This window comes from Camelina sativa, chromosome 2 (genome assembly GCF_000633955.1).
Source record: "Camelina sativa cultivar DH55 chromosome 2, Cs, whole genome shotgun sequence".
NCBI classification, from domain to species: domain Eukaryota; kingdom Viridiplantae; phylum Streptophyta; class Magnoliopsida; order Brassicales; family Brassicaceae; genus Camelina; species Camelina sativa.
Genome location: NC_025686.1, coordinates 4,722,772 through 4,740,110, shown reverse-complemented (window position 1 = coordinate 4,740,110; position 17,339 = coordinate 4,722,772). Strand labels below are relative to the sequence as shown.

At 31.0% G+C, this 17,339-nt stretch overlaps 1 protein-coding gene and 3 long non-coding RNA genes across 5 annotated transcripts in view; 2 read left to right on the top strand and 2 right to left on the bottom strand.

The window, feature by feature from the left end:
- The window catches only part of LOC104717595, a 5,704-nt gene extending 1,174 nt beyond the window's left edge, over positions 1-4,530 (top strand). Inside the window, exons 3-4 of one of the 2 annotated variants that reach the window (XR_756271.2) lie at positions 157-206; positions 4,279-4,530. This is a non-coding gene — a long non-coding RNA (uncharacterized LOC104717595). Of the gene's footprint in view, positions 1-156; positions 207-4,231 lie in introns of both variants that reach the window. The other variant, XR_756273.2, reaches the window with a different exon arrangement.
- Positions 7,529-8,731, bottom strand: LOC104748417 (putative FBD-associated F-box protein At1g05080; the record flags this gene model as incomplete). Its single annotated transcript, XM_010470065.2, has 2 exons — positions 8,577-8,731; positions 7,529-8,369 (listed from the first exon to the last, which is right to left on the bottom strand). Coding segments are annotated over exons 1-2 (996 nt in total), but the record flags the coding sequence as incomplete, so codon positions are not given.
- Positions 9,490-10,380, top strand: LOC104717590. The gene is made up of 2 exons (XR_756269.1): positions 9,490-9,888; positions 10,156-10,380. It is a non-coding gene; the product is annotated as an uncharacterized LOC104717590 (long non-coding RNA).
- Positions 12,465-13,728, bottom strand: LOC109127196. Its single transcript, XR_002033981.1, has 2 exons — positions 13,626-13,728; positions 12,465-12,925 (listed from the first exon to the last, which is right to left on the bottom strand). It is a non-coding gene; the product is annotated as an uncharacterized LOC109127196 (long non-coding RNA).

Genomic DNA, 17,339 nt, shown 5'->3' with positions numbered 1-17,339 from the left:
TTTTTTTTTTTTTTTTTTTTTGGTCAAAAGGATTCATTATGATTTAAGATCAACTATATCATAGATTTCAATCTGAATATGGCCTAACATTAATAGGAAACAATTTCTACGATTAATAAGATTACCTGAATAATTTGTATTCCCTTATTATTGCAGTAGCTCATCAAGTTTATCAAGTGTGGAAGTTGATGCTGTCGTACCAAAATGTGAGATTTTTAAAATATTTAGTGATTTGAATGGGGTATGCATGGTTGATTAGAAAAAACCAAGATAAAAGTTACTTATATATGTTCACCTTGATTTATCGACAAACCGTTGTATAGAAAACATGCATGGGTAAACCACATAAATCTATTTGAACCATTAAAGCTTACCCATTTCAATTATTATAAAGAAAACATATTAGAACAAACGAAAAAAATTGTATAGTTTGTTACTTACAACAAACTTACAGGAAGCAAAGTGAAAACAAATATTTTGACAGGTTCTATACAATTATAAAGTATTGAAATAAAAATTAGATTCTTCTTAACGTGACTTATTTAAAATCAAATTAGAGTATTGTAGATGAAGATATAAATAAATTCTTACCACTTGTTGATTGTTTGAAAATAAATATTTGTTTGTAAAAATTAGACGACCTGTTTGTTTGATTGAGGATCCGTGCGTTATTGATTGGATCCAATAACATGAAATTGAAAGTTTGACCTAATCGATCTTTTTCCTCCTTTTGATCGCCGTCTCTCCAGAACACCTCTCGTAAGTTTTTCTTCTTCTTTGTACTTATTCTTTTTGTAAGAATTACAAATAGATGAGTATGAGAAGAATAGAGAATGAGATAGAATAATCACCAGAGAAAGAAAGAAAGAGAGAGCGGCTAGGTTAGAATAGCGGAGAAGGAGAGATTCTCATTTCTTAACAAATATTGACCTAGTTACAATTTATTTATATGAATACAAAGAGATCAACACAAGGAAACTTCTTAAACTATACAAAACGACATATAAACAATATATAACTAAGGATTGGCGTGTTCATCTTAATACTTCCCCTCAAGCTTAATCGTGTGAAGCAGTTGAGCTTAGAACTATTAACACCCATCTCATTAAAAACCTTAGTGTATAAAATTCATTTGGGACAAAAACACACTAAGAGAAAAAGAGTATGGGGTCAGTATTTTAGGGTCTTAGCTTGTGGCCAAGTTAGGTCCATGAGCCCGAGTTTGGAGTGTATATACTCGCAAACCTTTGAACGTGCTGCTTTGGTGAATATGTCTGTCAATTGTTCAGAACTCTCGGTGTGGCATGGTAAGATCACTCCAAGTTGAACTTGCTCCTTGACTTTGTGATAGTCCACCTCTATGTGTTTCGTTCTTTCATGAAATACTGAGTTGGTTGCAATGTGAATAGCAGCTTCATTATCATAGTGCATTGTGATCGGTTTTGAAGTATTGATGCCTAGGTCCTTCAAGAGGGCTTTGAGCCACATTAGTTCGGTTGTGAGCTTCCTCATTTCCTTGTATTCTGATTCAGCACTTAAGAGAGAGACCACCTTTTGCTTTTTACTCTTCCAAGTGACAAGGTTTCCACCAACAAATGTGCAATAACCCGTTGTTGAGCGTCTATCTTCACGATCTCCAGCATAATCTGCATCACAGTATCATACAAGCTCCGTATCTTTATTACATCCCATCCAAATGCCTTGTCCAGGAGCTCCTTTGAGATACTTGAGTATGCGGCTCACCATCTCCCAATGATGTACTGTTGGCTTTTGCATATGTTAGCTTACCTAGTTCACAGCAAATCATATATCAGGTCGAGTTATGGTGAGATAAATCAGCTTACCTACCAACCGTCGATATTGTTTTACATCTTTGAATGGAGCTTCTTCAGGCTCCCCCTTACGGTTTGATTTGTAGTTTTCTTCGAGTGGTGTCTCAACTAGTCGTGATCCAAGCTTGCCTGCATCTTTTAAAAGATCAAGTGTGTACTTTCTTTGTGATAGGAAGAGTCCTTCTTCAGAATAACACACTTCTATCCCAAGAAAGTACTTTAGTTCTCCAAGATCTTTAATATCAAATACAGATTTAAGGTATTGTTTGATATCTTGAATGCCTACCTTGTCATTTCCAGAAATGATAATATCATCAACATATATGAGAATGACTATAATACCTCTTTGGCTTGGATATGTGAACAATGTGTAATCAGCTTCTGATCTTCTAAATCCTTTATCAATAAGTGTTGAGCTAAGTTTGTGATACCAGGCCCTTGGAGATTGTTTTAAACCGTAGATGGCTTTCTTGAGTTCCATGTCCAATGGTGTCTTCAAGACCCGGTGGTGGTCTCATATACACCTCATCCTCTAGTTCTCCTTGTAGAAACACATTCTTCACATCCATCTGCCACAATTCCCAAGAGAGGTTAACAGCTAGTGACAGAACTACTCTTACCGTATGAAGTTTGGCTAATGGTGCGAATGTCACGAGATAGTCTTCTCCATAGGTTCGGGTGAATCCTCTAGCTACAAGCCTGGCAGGCCCATTAGCCAAATTCCTATATTCGTAGGAAGCGGGACTCGATCCTCTGGTGTAATGATGCCTTCTACAAATAAACTTACCTCCTGCCACTGCACTAAGGTCACTTCACGGATATAAAATCTTTTTACCCGCTCTGAAACGTGTTTAGCGTGGTGGGTTTGCACTATTAATCCAACACTAAAACTATTAACTTATCATTATCATATATTATAAATTTGTAACCATAGTTCTTCTTACTTTTAAACAACTAATTTTGATTTGATAAATTCAAAAATATTTAATTTATTTATACATCAAACAAACAAAAAATGCACTAACCTACCATATAACTCTATATAACCGTATCAGACAAAACAAATTTAAAGATCATATATTATCCAACAAAATTCAACCAAAAAATAAGCACATTTTTTAAGTTGTAAACTCCAAATAAATTAAAAATTATTTTCCAATATACTATAACTAAAAATTAGTTCCGCGGTACACCGTGGGTTCAAACCTAGTTAACATATAAGTATAAGACAATGTTATTTTCTATTAGTATTTAAAAATGAAAAATTTAATCAACAATTAAAATCCAAAAATGTATTTAATTATCAGTTTCATAACATATTTAATTATTAGAACGAAATTACATTTCAAAAACAATAAAAATTATTCATTTATTTACCACTTTTATACATTTTTCTCATTGTATTTTTAAACTTAGGATTAGTTTAAATTAAATAGTTTAGCCTAAAATATATTGCTTATCTGTTTGATGGCATAGTGATGTAGATAATAATATGAAACATAAAATATGTGAATTTGATTTTTAGAAACACAAAAAGATATCAAAAATTTATACACCACCTTAAAATTCTTTTTTAAGTTCAAATATTTCACGGGTAAAACATATTTTAAAGAAAATAAACGCAAATTTGAATAAACGAAAAAAACTTTACTTACATATTTTGGTTTACAGAAACAAATCTTAAATCTTAAATAATAATTTTACTCATAATATTTTATTTAAATCGATGTACCCTGCACATAGTGCGGGTTGTTACCTAGTTAAATTATTAATAAAGAAACACTCTCTTCAAAAAGTTGATGAGTCGCCGCCAGAGAGCTCAAGACAGATTTAGCTATTTAGCCTCATTTTGTACAACTATATGCCATTGTGTTTTTGACAAAAAAAAAAAACAAATGTGTTATTCTTAAAAACTTTATCACAAAACTTTATTAAAACTTTAAGCTTTAAATATATTTTGTATATAAGAAAAATGATTTATTGAAATGCATGTATAACCCATGCGGATCTCATGAATTCAAGCGGGACGGATGCAAAGACATTTTGTGGCTCAAAATATTTAAACATGTTGCGGGATGGCTTAGCGGAAGGGTTTGACTGGGTAAACAATTTTATTGAAATTATCCGGTTCATGAAAATTTAGTTTTTTGTGATTTTTATCTGATTTGATAGTTCAAGATTTTGATAAAAATATAACGATCACTAATTCGATTCACATTCTATCCAAATCCGTTATCATGTCAATCTAAAATTTATGGTGAAGCAATTACTATTTTAAACTTTCGTAATCCTGATGAATTCAAACTATATAAGTTTGTATTATAAATGTAATATTTCAAATAAAAATTTTACTCCGTGCAACAACACGAATTATTACCTAGTTATTATTATATCTACAGTTAATGCAAGCATGCTTCTGATGCTTGTGGGTCTCTCCAACTCGCAGCTTAAAACTAAAAAGGGATGAATAGATCTTTTCTCCAGCATGGTAACAAACATAAATATGTGATCAAGCCAGTAACCGCTGGCAATTAAAATCAAGAAACAAGAAAGTTGAGATTTATTCAGACTGATGCTGTGAAGTAATGAGTGAGTCTTTGACCCATACTGCAAGTAAGGTTAAGACTCTCTCGCTTATGTAAGTGGGATTGACTCAACAGATTTTGTTGTAATGGTTTGATTAAGTGTATAATGTAAATAACCGGTTCACAACTAAATTTATCAAATAAAATTATTATAATACATACGTATATCAAATAGATTTTCCTTATTTCCTTAAAATAATATATATATATAAAGTTAACTTTGATCACTTCTCCTTCCTCCACATCAGCATCCACCTAATCAATTTTTTTTTTGCATAAAAAATACTATTTTTAATATTCATTCATTGCATATTTATTACTTATAATTAATAATAGCAAAAAATAAATAAAAACGAATTAACTAAAATTAATTAAAATTTTAAATAGTATAAACAATAATATAATTTTTAAGTAAATAATAAAATAATGTCTATCTAAAAATGAATTAAGTAAAAGAAATGAAAATTTTAAAATAGTAGAAATAATACTATAAATTTGTTTTAGTAATAATGTTATTATTAAACCAAAAATGATTATATTCCAAAATTTAGAATGGGTTAATGAGTTTTAGAATGTAAGTAAGATTTTAATGCATGGTGGAGTAAAAAAACAAGTTATGTTATTGTATTTTTAAAAATCTAAACATGAAAATAAAATTAAAGTGAAACATTAGTTTCTAAGAAACATATACCATAAAGATTTATTATTAAAATTTACTTATAAGAAAGAAAAGATTAATTACTTAACTTAACTTAAAAGTTTTGATCTTGATCTAAAACAAAGATATTGTAAGGGAAAAAGAATTTTGAAAAAATAATCTATTTAAAAAAAAAACAAAATCAATGGTCATGAAATATAAAAAAAAAATGATATATAAGCCGTTACAAAAAGTGGCATGTGATTTATATAGCATATCTCATAGGGTATATTATCAACTGAAGCTTCAATTTTATAACATGATATAAAACATATATAACAAATATAACATATATATATATATATATTATATTATCAAATGCTTTAACACAAAACATTGGAAAAAAAACAACATATTTAATGCACACTATGTTTTTTTTTTTAAGAAGACGAAGCTGGGGTTGCATCACAAAATTAACATCTGCAAATAACATGAGATTTTAGAAATATACGTAACTTGGATTAGTGAATAGATACTCATTGTAGGGTTTAAATGTTTCATCATTTAAGCATTTTTTACTTAGTCGGAAATTCTATTATGGCAGATGATGCATTTAGACAACCTTATTGTAGTGACATAGCACTAAAACTGTTCATAAAACTTTGTATATTTGCATCTAATGTAGGATATCGATATGTTTAAATGATCTCTATAATTAGGTCAACAATCGACATTGACGTTAGAACTTTTAAAAATATGTTTTCATGGGATATGAATATGAAATGAACTTTTTTAAAGATAAAAGGTCAGAAGATTGTCGACAATAATATTGCAACAACAGACAATATATGTTATATATAGATTAGTAAAATAAGTACGGGATTTTTATAGATTTATCTTTTAATCTTCAGATTATATTCATGTTCAATGATTTTTACTGAGAAATTTTTTAACTAAAATCCCACGTAAAATCGCAAATAGATATAACAAAGAAATATTATCTTCAAAAATATATATGTTGTATATCACAGAGTAAAATAAGTTTAGTATTTATATAGATTTATACTCAAAAGTTGGAATGATTATATTTGAGCTCAACTATTTTTATTGATAAGAAATATTTTAAATTAAAATCCCGCGCGTGCGCGGGTACAAATTCTAGTATTTTTAATATGATCATCATCATTGCTTTTAGCTTGATCATCCTGAAGAAAACAAAACAACAATAACGCATATATAAAGCGTAATGATTTATTTTCAAAAATATACATACATATCTTTGGATTGATTGTAATTGATAAGTTTGTTCTGTCCAAAGGCATACGCTTGAAAGTTGAAACACTTCTATCATATTGTCCCCTATATATTGCCAAAACAAATTTACAAGATCGTCTATTTACTTATGTAAAATCTGATTCTTGGTACGTAATATAGCTTTCAAAGATAATAAATTTTATTTGCCTACTGCAACTGCAACTATGTTTCTGGAATCCATAACAATAGAACTCAAAGTTCTTATCGGTGGGACTTTAATTTGGTCTTGACAGTTTTTATAGATTGATTTAGCTGAACATTTTAATTGTCTCAAGAGTTGAGCCTAGCGTAGTCAAGATAAAATGCAAATATTGCTCGTGTGTACAAGTGGATTTAAAGCATTTTTTCAATTCTTTGTCATATACCATGCCACAGTACAGTCCCTTCTAGCATGTTGATCAGAGGCTCATGGAAACCATCTCCGGCCGTTTAACAAGATTGAAGAAAACGCCTGATCTGACGAGTGATATTCAAACTCCTCTAGCTCTTTTTATATATATTTTTATGTTTATAATATTTGCATCTCCAGCATTAATTATGAATAAAAAACATATATATATATATATATATATATCTAGTTATTCAATACATAACCACGTTCAAATATCGAATACAAGCTTGGCTTCTGTTGACACCTTGGGGATGTCTTTCAAGCCCTCTATCATCATCTGTTTCTCTTCAAGACTGAATGAGGATCCGAGGGAGATTGTTGCAGTCTTTAAAAAATTGGAGTTGGCTAGGACGTATGCCAAGAAATGTTCCTCTTCTTCTCTTCCTCCATATGCTTCCCATTCAAAAGTCTCGAGCTGTGACGACAAGCATCCGGGAACAAAGCTCGGTTGGTTCCATGAAAGGGGCAGATTCTCAGGTTGTTTTGTGCATGTCTGAGAATCAATGATCACTACATTAATATATATATACATATATATATATATGTATATATATAATTAAACACAACATTATTTTAGAGGAAGGAGGGAGGATACGTACATAATCAACAATAAGATGTTTTAGTTCCGGGGCATTTTCAAGTAAAGTTACAGTCGGTTCCATCCAATCTGATTCTTCTGGAGATATCCTACACTGTCTAAGCCGAGAAAATGTGATGGTGCTACACCACACAACCTGCGATGAAACACATGAGTAAGTAAGCCAGGTGCAACAATGAGATCACAAGCAAAGAGAGGGAGGGAGAGGGCTACCGCTTCAACAGTTAAATAGAGCCAAAGATACGAGACAGATGAAAGAGATCTTAGAAACTGGTCATCAGGGCAAGAATCAGTGTCGATAATAGCAGTATCAAGACAGGACATCTCGATGGAGCAAGAGTCTCCCGTGGTATCATATGTTTCAAAGTATGTTAATGCTGGAGTATCTACGACCAAGCACCTACCACTATCTCCACCATCGCTGTCTTTTGGCCAGCGCCTATGGTTATCATACGTAAAGCACAATAAGCTAGGCGATACCACATTAAACTTGGTCACATTGTCATCCTTCTTGTGTCGTTTAACGAACAGGGTCTCGAGAACAGGACAGCTCGATAATAACTTAACAAGAGAATCATCGTCATTATAGACCACATAGTGAAGCTTGAGAGTTGTGAGATATGGGAGGGATGCGGAAGAAGGAACATCCACGAGAATCTTGTTGGAGAGAGTCAGTGTCATGAGAGATTGGCAAGAGTAAAGGGTCTTGGGCAAGCTGGCTGGATCTGCGGACCAGAGGAGTTTGAATTTCATCTCAAGCACCCAGCGATCAACAGCGTTTGCAACCAACTTCCCGACATCAGCGTCGGTAGGACAACTTGGACCGAGTTTAATACACAAGTTGGATATTACGGGTGCTTTGTGGAGTTGCAATGATTTTTCAAGAAACCACCAGACGCTCTTTTTGCTTTCATCCTCCACTTTCTGATCCTTATTCTCGTTCTCGTCATCACTGTCCACATGCTCATGCTCATCATCATCACTGTCCACATGCTCATGCTCATCATCATCACTGCCCACATGTTCATCATCATCATCATCATCATCATCATCATCATCATCATCATCATCATCATCATCATCATCATCATTATCACCATCACTATCATCATCACTATCACTATCATTATCACTATCCTCCTTCTCCTCCTCCTCCTCCTCCTCCTCCTCCTCGCTGTCTCTGTACTCAAGTCTCTGTTTCATCGTCCAAACAGAGAACCATCGTTTGGACAGAAACATGGTGGCCACCGCATCTTTTGTCGGAACAAGATCCAAGATCATTACGAGCAAATCATCGGGCAATGCACTAATCCTGTCTTCACAAACAAATTCTTCTATTCGACTCACACCACAAAAATTTGCGGTTTGTATCATCTTCACGAGGCAAAGCTCTAAGAGAACAACTCCCTGACGTGACCCCTTCAATAGAGGAGGAATTAACAATTTTTTTTTTTGGCAATAACTTGTGTCATCCTAATTTTATTTATAACTACAATATTTCCTTTTATCAAAAAGGAAAAAAAAAATATGTCATTTATTTCACGATCGAAAGAGGAGACTAGGAGAGGGAATAATTGGCGAATTAAAGAAACACAAAAAAATATTCCTTTTTTATAATGGAATATTTTTACAATTACAAGTTGCATCGATAAATTTTTTAAAAAAAAACCTTGATGGACCAAAGACCAGTGAGGCAGTAACCACCTTAGGAGCAATCATGCTAATTAAAACAGTTTGATAAATAGTAAAATTATTACGTGTGAAATTACAAATATATTTAAGATAATATTAATTTTTCAAATATGAGATAATATTAGTTTTTTTTGTTTTTCCCTTTGATAATTATTATTCTAATATTAAGTAAAATATAAATTTGATATAGTGCATATATTATTTTGATAATAATATTAATTTTTCAAATATGAGATAATATTAGTTTTTTTTTTGTTTTTCCCTTTGATAATTATTATTCTAATATTAAGTAAAATATAAATTTTATATAGTGCATATATTATTTTGAGGGCAATTGACAAAAATAGCACAAATTTAGGTTTTTGTTCCAAACTTAGCATATACTCTTCAAAATGACAAAATTAGCACAAATTTATATTACTATTAAAATTAACCGGTGAGAGAAAACATAGTGAGAGAGAACCAGAGCATCGACGGTTTATATTAACACGACGGCGGAGACTAGACGGACGTCGATTATATTCAAAGAGAATACATCCAACTTTGATTACCCTCAAAGCAAATCGCTTGCGAACGGTGGTGTTGGGGGATGTCGGTGGCACAAGAAGAGATCTGAGCCACGGTGAGGCTATCATTTGATCAATCCCAAAACCAAGATTTGGTTCCCGTGATGAGAAGGTCTAGTTTTGCCGCAATAGGGAGTAATACCACTGCCGCACAGCGCTCGACGCGGAAGGTAGCGATTTCTAAGCCTGAAAATGTGGGATGGAAGAGTGTGGTGAGGATATTTGGCAAACAGCTTGGTGCACGCTTCTTCAATCCCTTATTTTAAAATCAAGGTAATCTCAATTTTGGATAATATATATGAAGCTCTATTATCAATTCTGGATTATGGTCCTCAATTTTGGATTTCATTCTTAGGTCTCATAGCTTTATTTGTTCGATTAAATCATATGTTGTGATTGAATTCATTTTCTCATTCCCAAAAGTTTCAGATTTTCAGTAAATTATTGATTTGTGATATGGGTCTCTCAATCATGAACTCTAGTCATTTCTTTGTTTTTGTTTATTTGGTTTCTGGAATTGATAAAATGGTGTTGGTGAAGTGTTTTGATATGTTGTTAGCTGGTATCAAAGTGGTGATGATGGTACATAGACGACGGAGGACGTGACTCAGAGACATGGTGGAAGTATAATAATTTAGAGTTTTAGAGGTAGAAGAAGACAAACCAAAGACAATGGTAGAAGTATAATGATGTTTGATTTTTGAAACTTTGATTGTATTTCTATTAGACAAGTTAATAGTTGTTGAGGTAGTTGTGATTGAGTTTGCTACATGTTCTCTTTAGTTTTCAGAAAATTCAAGAAAGGATTCCACGAAGTTCAGGAAGGATTCCACAAACTTCATGAAAGATTTCTTGAATTTCAGGATGATATTCATAAAATGTTTGGAATTCATGATGAAATTCAAAAAGACCTTCATAAAAAGTGTGGACATTAGTAAACATCATAATATGCACAAAAATGAAATATTTACTCTTCATGGATGAAATAATCTTTTTCATATTAGGCTTTCATAAATGACATTTTATTCATGAAAGATTGAGTGATGTTTAGGAATGGTCATTTAAAATCCAGGATGGCTTTCATAAAATAAAATAAAAAATGTGAGCTCTTTAACATCTGCCAAGATTCAAACCCCAAGCCTTTATGAATTATCTAAGAGAGTGTAACCAGTAAGCCAATATGTTCATTTGCAAAAAGTATAACAAGAAACATTAATATAGGTTAAATACCAAGCTGATGCAAACAAAATTAATTAGGTAGGATTAAATGATGTTTAGGAAGGATTCTTTAATATTTATGATGACTTTCATAAAAAATATAAATAGAGAGATGGTTAGGACATTGGTGAATCTTTGATACATTATCCTTAGTAATGGACTACTATATGATTCAATAGGACAACAGATAAATAAAGAGATTTAAAAACACATTTTTCTAAGTTTAGGAAGGAATTCATAATGTTCAGGAAGACGAACTTGAATTTTATGAAAGTCTTCCCAAATATCTGAAACCAACATCTACATGGCCAACTTTGGATTTACAATTTGTATGTCTGTGAAAATGTAGCAAACTCTTGAAGAATATAATTATTAGATGTAGAAAGAGTTGAGAAACTGAATAAGTTGAGCTTGAGTAGTCTTAATCAAATCAATCTTTGTAATCTCCATCTCCTTGCGAAGCATCACTATAACATACTTATAGATGTTTTCAAGCCTTGATTCGTCAGTTTCTTATGCTTCTCTTTCCCCATTTCTGCAGCTTCCAATCTTTTCTCTTCCTCATTAAAACAACTTCACCATATCTCTTTCTTCCATCAACCATCACCATCATATCTTTTTCTTTCATCACGGATCAGAGATATGAAGTCACCAGACTCTGTTTCGTCGTACGTTCTCACTGTAACGACGAAGCTCACCGTTATTGAGTATGTTTTCCATGGCTCTGGCAATGGGAATTTGTGGGGCTGAAACGACGGTGGTGAAGGAAAGAGGAGGAGGTTTGAAGATGAGGTTGAAAGGTGAGATCTCAGATTTGGATTTAGTGGAGATGGGGAAGCTTCCGTCGATCAATTTGGCAATTGATTGAAGCTCCAGTAGATCGATTTGGCATTTAATTGAAAAGATCTCAGATTGAAATCTTCACCGCAAGCTTCACCATCTCCACTAAATCCAAATCTTTTCAGGAAAGCCTTCAAGAATATGAATTATGTACCAATATGAATTTCAGGAAAGCCAATATGAATTTCATGAAAGCTTTCATGAAGCGTCACTTCCAATAATCGTGATTGTGTTTTGCAATGGAACAGAGCGTCACTTCCAATAATCAGTTCCTCGATGCTCCATCGTAAGGGTCACAAAGATTGAAAACGTAATTAAATTTATCCCACTCAATTCTGAAACTTTAAACCATAACAATTCCAACAAAACAGAGAGCTTAATACACATATAGATATAACAATCCAACAAAACAGAGAGCTTAATACACATAAATTATGAATCCCAGAATCATAGATTAGACGGTTTGGTGGTCCACACATGCTAGAATATTCCAAAATTAACATTTCTTAATACTGAGTAATTAATAGAGAGAAATATTATTATTTTTGGGCTTTATTAATTATACAATTATTTCTGTCTATTAATTACTAATTGGATATCGATTGCAGAAGAAGAAGAAGAAGATGAAAGAGATATACGACAAAGAAGAGAATGAGGGGAAGAAGTGAAAGAAAAAAGATTAAAAAAGAAGGTTGAAATTTGTGTTCGTTAGATTCATTTGAATCAACGGTTCATATTAAACATATTGAGATCCTCACTTTAATGGCATAGCCAATGAAATAATAAAGAGAGGTTATAATTGTATCCCTTGAATTAATTCTGATCGTACGGCGACAGAATACGCCACGTCAGCGAAACATAAACTCGTTTTACATAGAAATTTTTATGTACTCAAGAAATTATTTCTCATCTTACAACTTCATGAATAAACTAAAAAGGCTTGTAATCAACAAAAGTTCTTACAATAAGCAAGAATCAAGTCCAAAACTCAAAACAAAAATTGGATCTGAAGAGAGATTAAGCTATTACTTTGGAAAACATGATTGAGAAGAATGGAAGCTGCCATTTGACGAGTTCAGAAGAGAAAACAAGAACTGAGTGAGTAGTCGCTTCAAGCTCAGTTCCTCATCCCACACACGATTCAAGCAATTGTTGATCACTTTGGGTGACATAAGATGACATAATCTGTAAAATGTAAATGCAGATACTTCAAGCTGGATAAGCCAACTAGCACCTGACCTGAAACCACGATCTAGATGATAAAACCAGTGAGCGTTCCGTCTTAGCACACTGTAACAAATTAGGACTGAACAAACACTACTTATCATCAAAACACTCAACAAATCAGCAGAACAGATTGAGTTTCTTCCACCAATAAGAACGAAACTATGAATCTTAGAGCACACATTCAAAGCTCCAAATGCTTTTCTATTAAAAGTCTTTATCACATCACTACGGAGAGGAGCAATGGAGCTAAACCAAAATTGAAATTTTGAACCCATAGCTACTGAAACTCAACCTATTCATGAATATGAGTCTGAGCAACAAATAAAATCAAACTAAAAAAAATATATTGGGTGTTAAAGCGCCCAATAATCAATCATGCGCTCAAGTAGCAAGCAATCTTCATCGCAAACGACATCAAAATCGATACAAACAATTACATCAAAAGAGAATCGAATCGAATCTCATAACCTGTTAAGAAAATACAACACATAATTGAATTTACCAGTTCAATACGATAGATCCTTTAATGAATTCTAGCTACAAATGAATTGAAACCAAAATCTATTAAACAAAGAGAAACAACTAACGAAAACCCAAAATCAACAGCCTTAGACGAATCAAAGACCTAAATCCCTAACAGTTAAACACGATGGCGATGATGGCTAGGCATTTTGCTGGTTTTTTGTGATTCGATACTGAGATTATGAGCAAGGACAGTAAGATACCGTGAAAGAAGAGAGAAGTAGAGGAAGAACAAAATTCGAAAGAAACTAGAGAACAGGAAGAGTGTCATAGTTAGAGAGCAGGGGAAGAAATTAGGTTGAATTATTTTTTAATCAGAAGTCCTCTTTCTTTTTTCTTTATTGTTGGAGCCAAGATTTTTATTAACGAATAGGAACAAAAATTCCCGCTAACAATTTCAATAGCGTTTCTATGAAGTATTTATTTTGCTATTACAAACCATTTTTACAAAATTAAAAAAGTTCAAAAATATATACGGAAAGATTGCATAACTTACCTAAAACGCTATCTTATAACGTTATTAAAAGTCAATACTCTTGTACTTGTCTCTTTATCGTTGTGATGTCACCATAGGTAAACCAAAAACATTTTTTACTGGAGTAAAATTACGATTGCATTAACGTTGTTAAAAACCATAACACGATAAGTGTGAAATCGGAAAATCGGATAGTTCATGTATTTTTTGTCATCTATAGATTAGTTTGAGTATTATTTGGCAACGAAAAAAAGTTTATGTTTTTTTCTGACAAATATTAAATAAGAATAAGTCATGTTTTTTTTTTTGTATTTTTCCCCTTAATTTAAAGAAAATCACATCTATTATTGTAAAGTCCAGATCTTTTTATGTGTTTTTCTACATAGTTCACATACTTTTCATAAAGTGTTAGTCTTAAGCAAATGTTTAGTTATCTTGACAAAATGTTATTTCATTTGTTTTGCGCACAACTTCAATTTAAAATTAGTAGTGGAGCCTTCTTACTATTTCAATTTATAGATTTGGCATATATCATTTCCATAAAACAACTTGAAAAAAAAATGCATTTAAGTAAATGTATATTATATCACATCTCTTTCAAATGCTAAACCTTTTAACAAGATCTAAGGTGTGTAGATTAGATTTGAACATCTTGAGTTAGTTTCCAAACATATGTTGATTAATTTAGTTTTAGTTTGGCTACCATACTAAAAGTTAGATTACATCTCATTTTGGTTCCAACAAAAAACTATATATAAAAAATACAATTTTTTCAATTAATTTATCATATATGTGAAACTTTGAAAATGTCATGTTTACATGTGATATGAACTTATTTCTTATATATCATTGGTTAGGAAGTGATGTTTCAAACGCTTTTTATATACTTACACAGTTACTGAATAACAAAAATATAACATTCACTCCACTACAATCTCTTTTAGAGGTATTGAAACACATATTTGAGAAGATTTTGTGAGATTTTGGAAATTTCAGATTTTTGAGAGATTTGAGTGAATGTTTAGATTATTTGGTGAAATTTTCTGTTTTTTAATTTTAAGGAAAAAGAAATTAGCTTGTGATTTGGTGAGATTATAAATTATTTTAAATGATTTTACATAAATTGCATGTTGAATAACATAGAATTCTAAAAGATGTTTAAAAATCATCAATTGAATAACAAGTGAATTTTAAAAATTGTCCTAAAATCTTCTAAAATTCCAAGTTCAATACCCTCATCTTAATCTAATCAGGAACATAGATTAGTTTCTGCAAAAGATCAACAAAATATAATGCATGTTACTTTGTGAATTTGTACGATTTTGTTTCAGATTCGATTAAATTATAACGATTTTTCTTTTTAAGAATTTTAGGTTTAAGATTGGTTTTATCTTTTATAATATGATTTGACACCACTAAATATACCGCTAGAGAAAGTTGTACAAAAAATACATTTTTTATTAGTTGTTTTATGAATTTTATAAGCATTATAGGAATTTATAAAATTATCTATACATCTTATTTCATGTGTTATAATTATAATTATAAATATTTTAATTATATGCTCTATTAAAAAAAATCAAAAGTTTACAGATAATTCTTTTTAAAATAGACAAAAATAGTGGTTCTTTTTTAAAAAATATGTTATTTTCGTGATTCTCCTTTCGATATAGAAAACATAATCTCATTAACAGTATATTGAAACATTTTCTACTATAAATAGAATTTTATTTTACTTAATAGAAGATGTTGAGTATAAAATTTTAAATTGTACTTAATAGAAACTTATCAAAAGTATTTATATTGAAAAAAATGAATTTTTATTATTCTCCTTGGGATATAGAAAAAAAAAAGGTAATTTCACTAACAATATACTGAACACCTTACTATTAAGTACAATTCAATTTTATACTGAATTTTAAAATTGCACACACAATGGTATTATAATTTTCATATTCTATCATGTATTGAATAAATTTGATACAAATAATTCTTTGAAATTGTGAATCAGTATATCGTGTAACATAAGAAAAAACTAATATCCACAATTTCTCTATGGAGAAAACAATGAGATGGGTTTGTCCGAAATCCAGTTTTAAGAAATGGTTTTGATTTAGACGAAGTAGATTTTGAGAAAGTTAGGATGAAGTCTCTCTCTTTGTTATGTTTTAGAGTTGAAGAAGAAGAGTAGTTTGGGTATGAGGAAGGAGGCAACCTCTTTTATAGGCTTTTGAGAGCTTATGACTGTTTGCGTGCGTGCGTTTTTAGATGTGCACTTTTTGATGTATAGTTTTCCAAATTCAATTTGTTTTTCTTTTTTTGTATACTTTGCCTTCTTATTTAATTTATGGAAAATAATCAAAATAGCATGTCACACTATTCACATTATTTATAAAATTTTCACGTTAAAGAAAATTTAAATAATTATGTAACCTAACATATTAAAGATGAAGATTATAATGTCAGTATGAACTATGGAGATTGGAGATGCTATGTTTATGATCTTCAATGAGAATGGACTACTTCAACACTTCATGGCATTATTTAATCAAGTTGCACATACGCTACCTAGAATAGGGTCTCAAGAAATTGCCTTATTACTCATGTTGTTTGATTATTATTCCTTTATGGTTATCTTAACAAATTCACTGTGATGATAGTTACTAAAAGTAAACAAAAGTTATAAAGCAAGTGTTTTTTTAGCTAAGTGGATTTCATATTTTAAATTTTCACAATTTCTTGGCTATGTAATTTATACTATTAATCAGAATTATCTTTTAAATGAAAAAAAAAATGTAATAGCTTTGTCTTTTTCATCAACTATTTGCAATATTTTAGGCTAGGGGCTAGCTAGGAGCATGTTGTTTTATACTGACAGCATAGTGAAAAGACAAACAATATTAAACAGGCATAATGATCAGTATATTCACATATTTAAACAATATTAAACAGTATTAATCTCATTAATTATTTGAATATGTGATTATCATATGAACTATATACGGTAGTTGAATTTCAATCTATACAACATTACATTTTTTCAAATATTTTAATGTCATGTAACATGTGATATCAACTTGTTTCTTATATCAAATCATATCATAAAAGATAACATTCACTCCACTACAATCTCTTTTAGAGGTATTGAAACACAGATTTGATAGGATTTTTGTGAGATTTTGTACATTTTAGATTTTTGAGATATTTGAGTGAATTTTTAGATTATTTGGTGAAATTGTTTGTCTTTTAATTTTAAGGAAAATAATATTAGCTTGTGATTTTGTAAATTATATTAAATGGTTTTACATAAATTTCAAGTTGAATAACATAAAATTTTAAAATATTTTTAAAAATCATCAATTGAGTAACAAGTTATTTTTAAAATACCCTAAAATCTTCTAAAATCTCAAGTTCAATACCCTCATCTTAATCTAACCAGGAA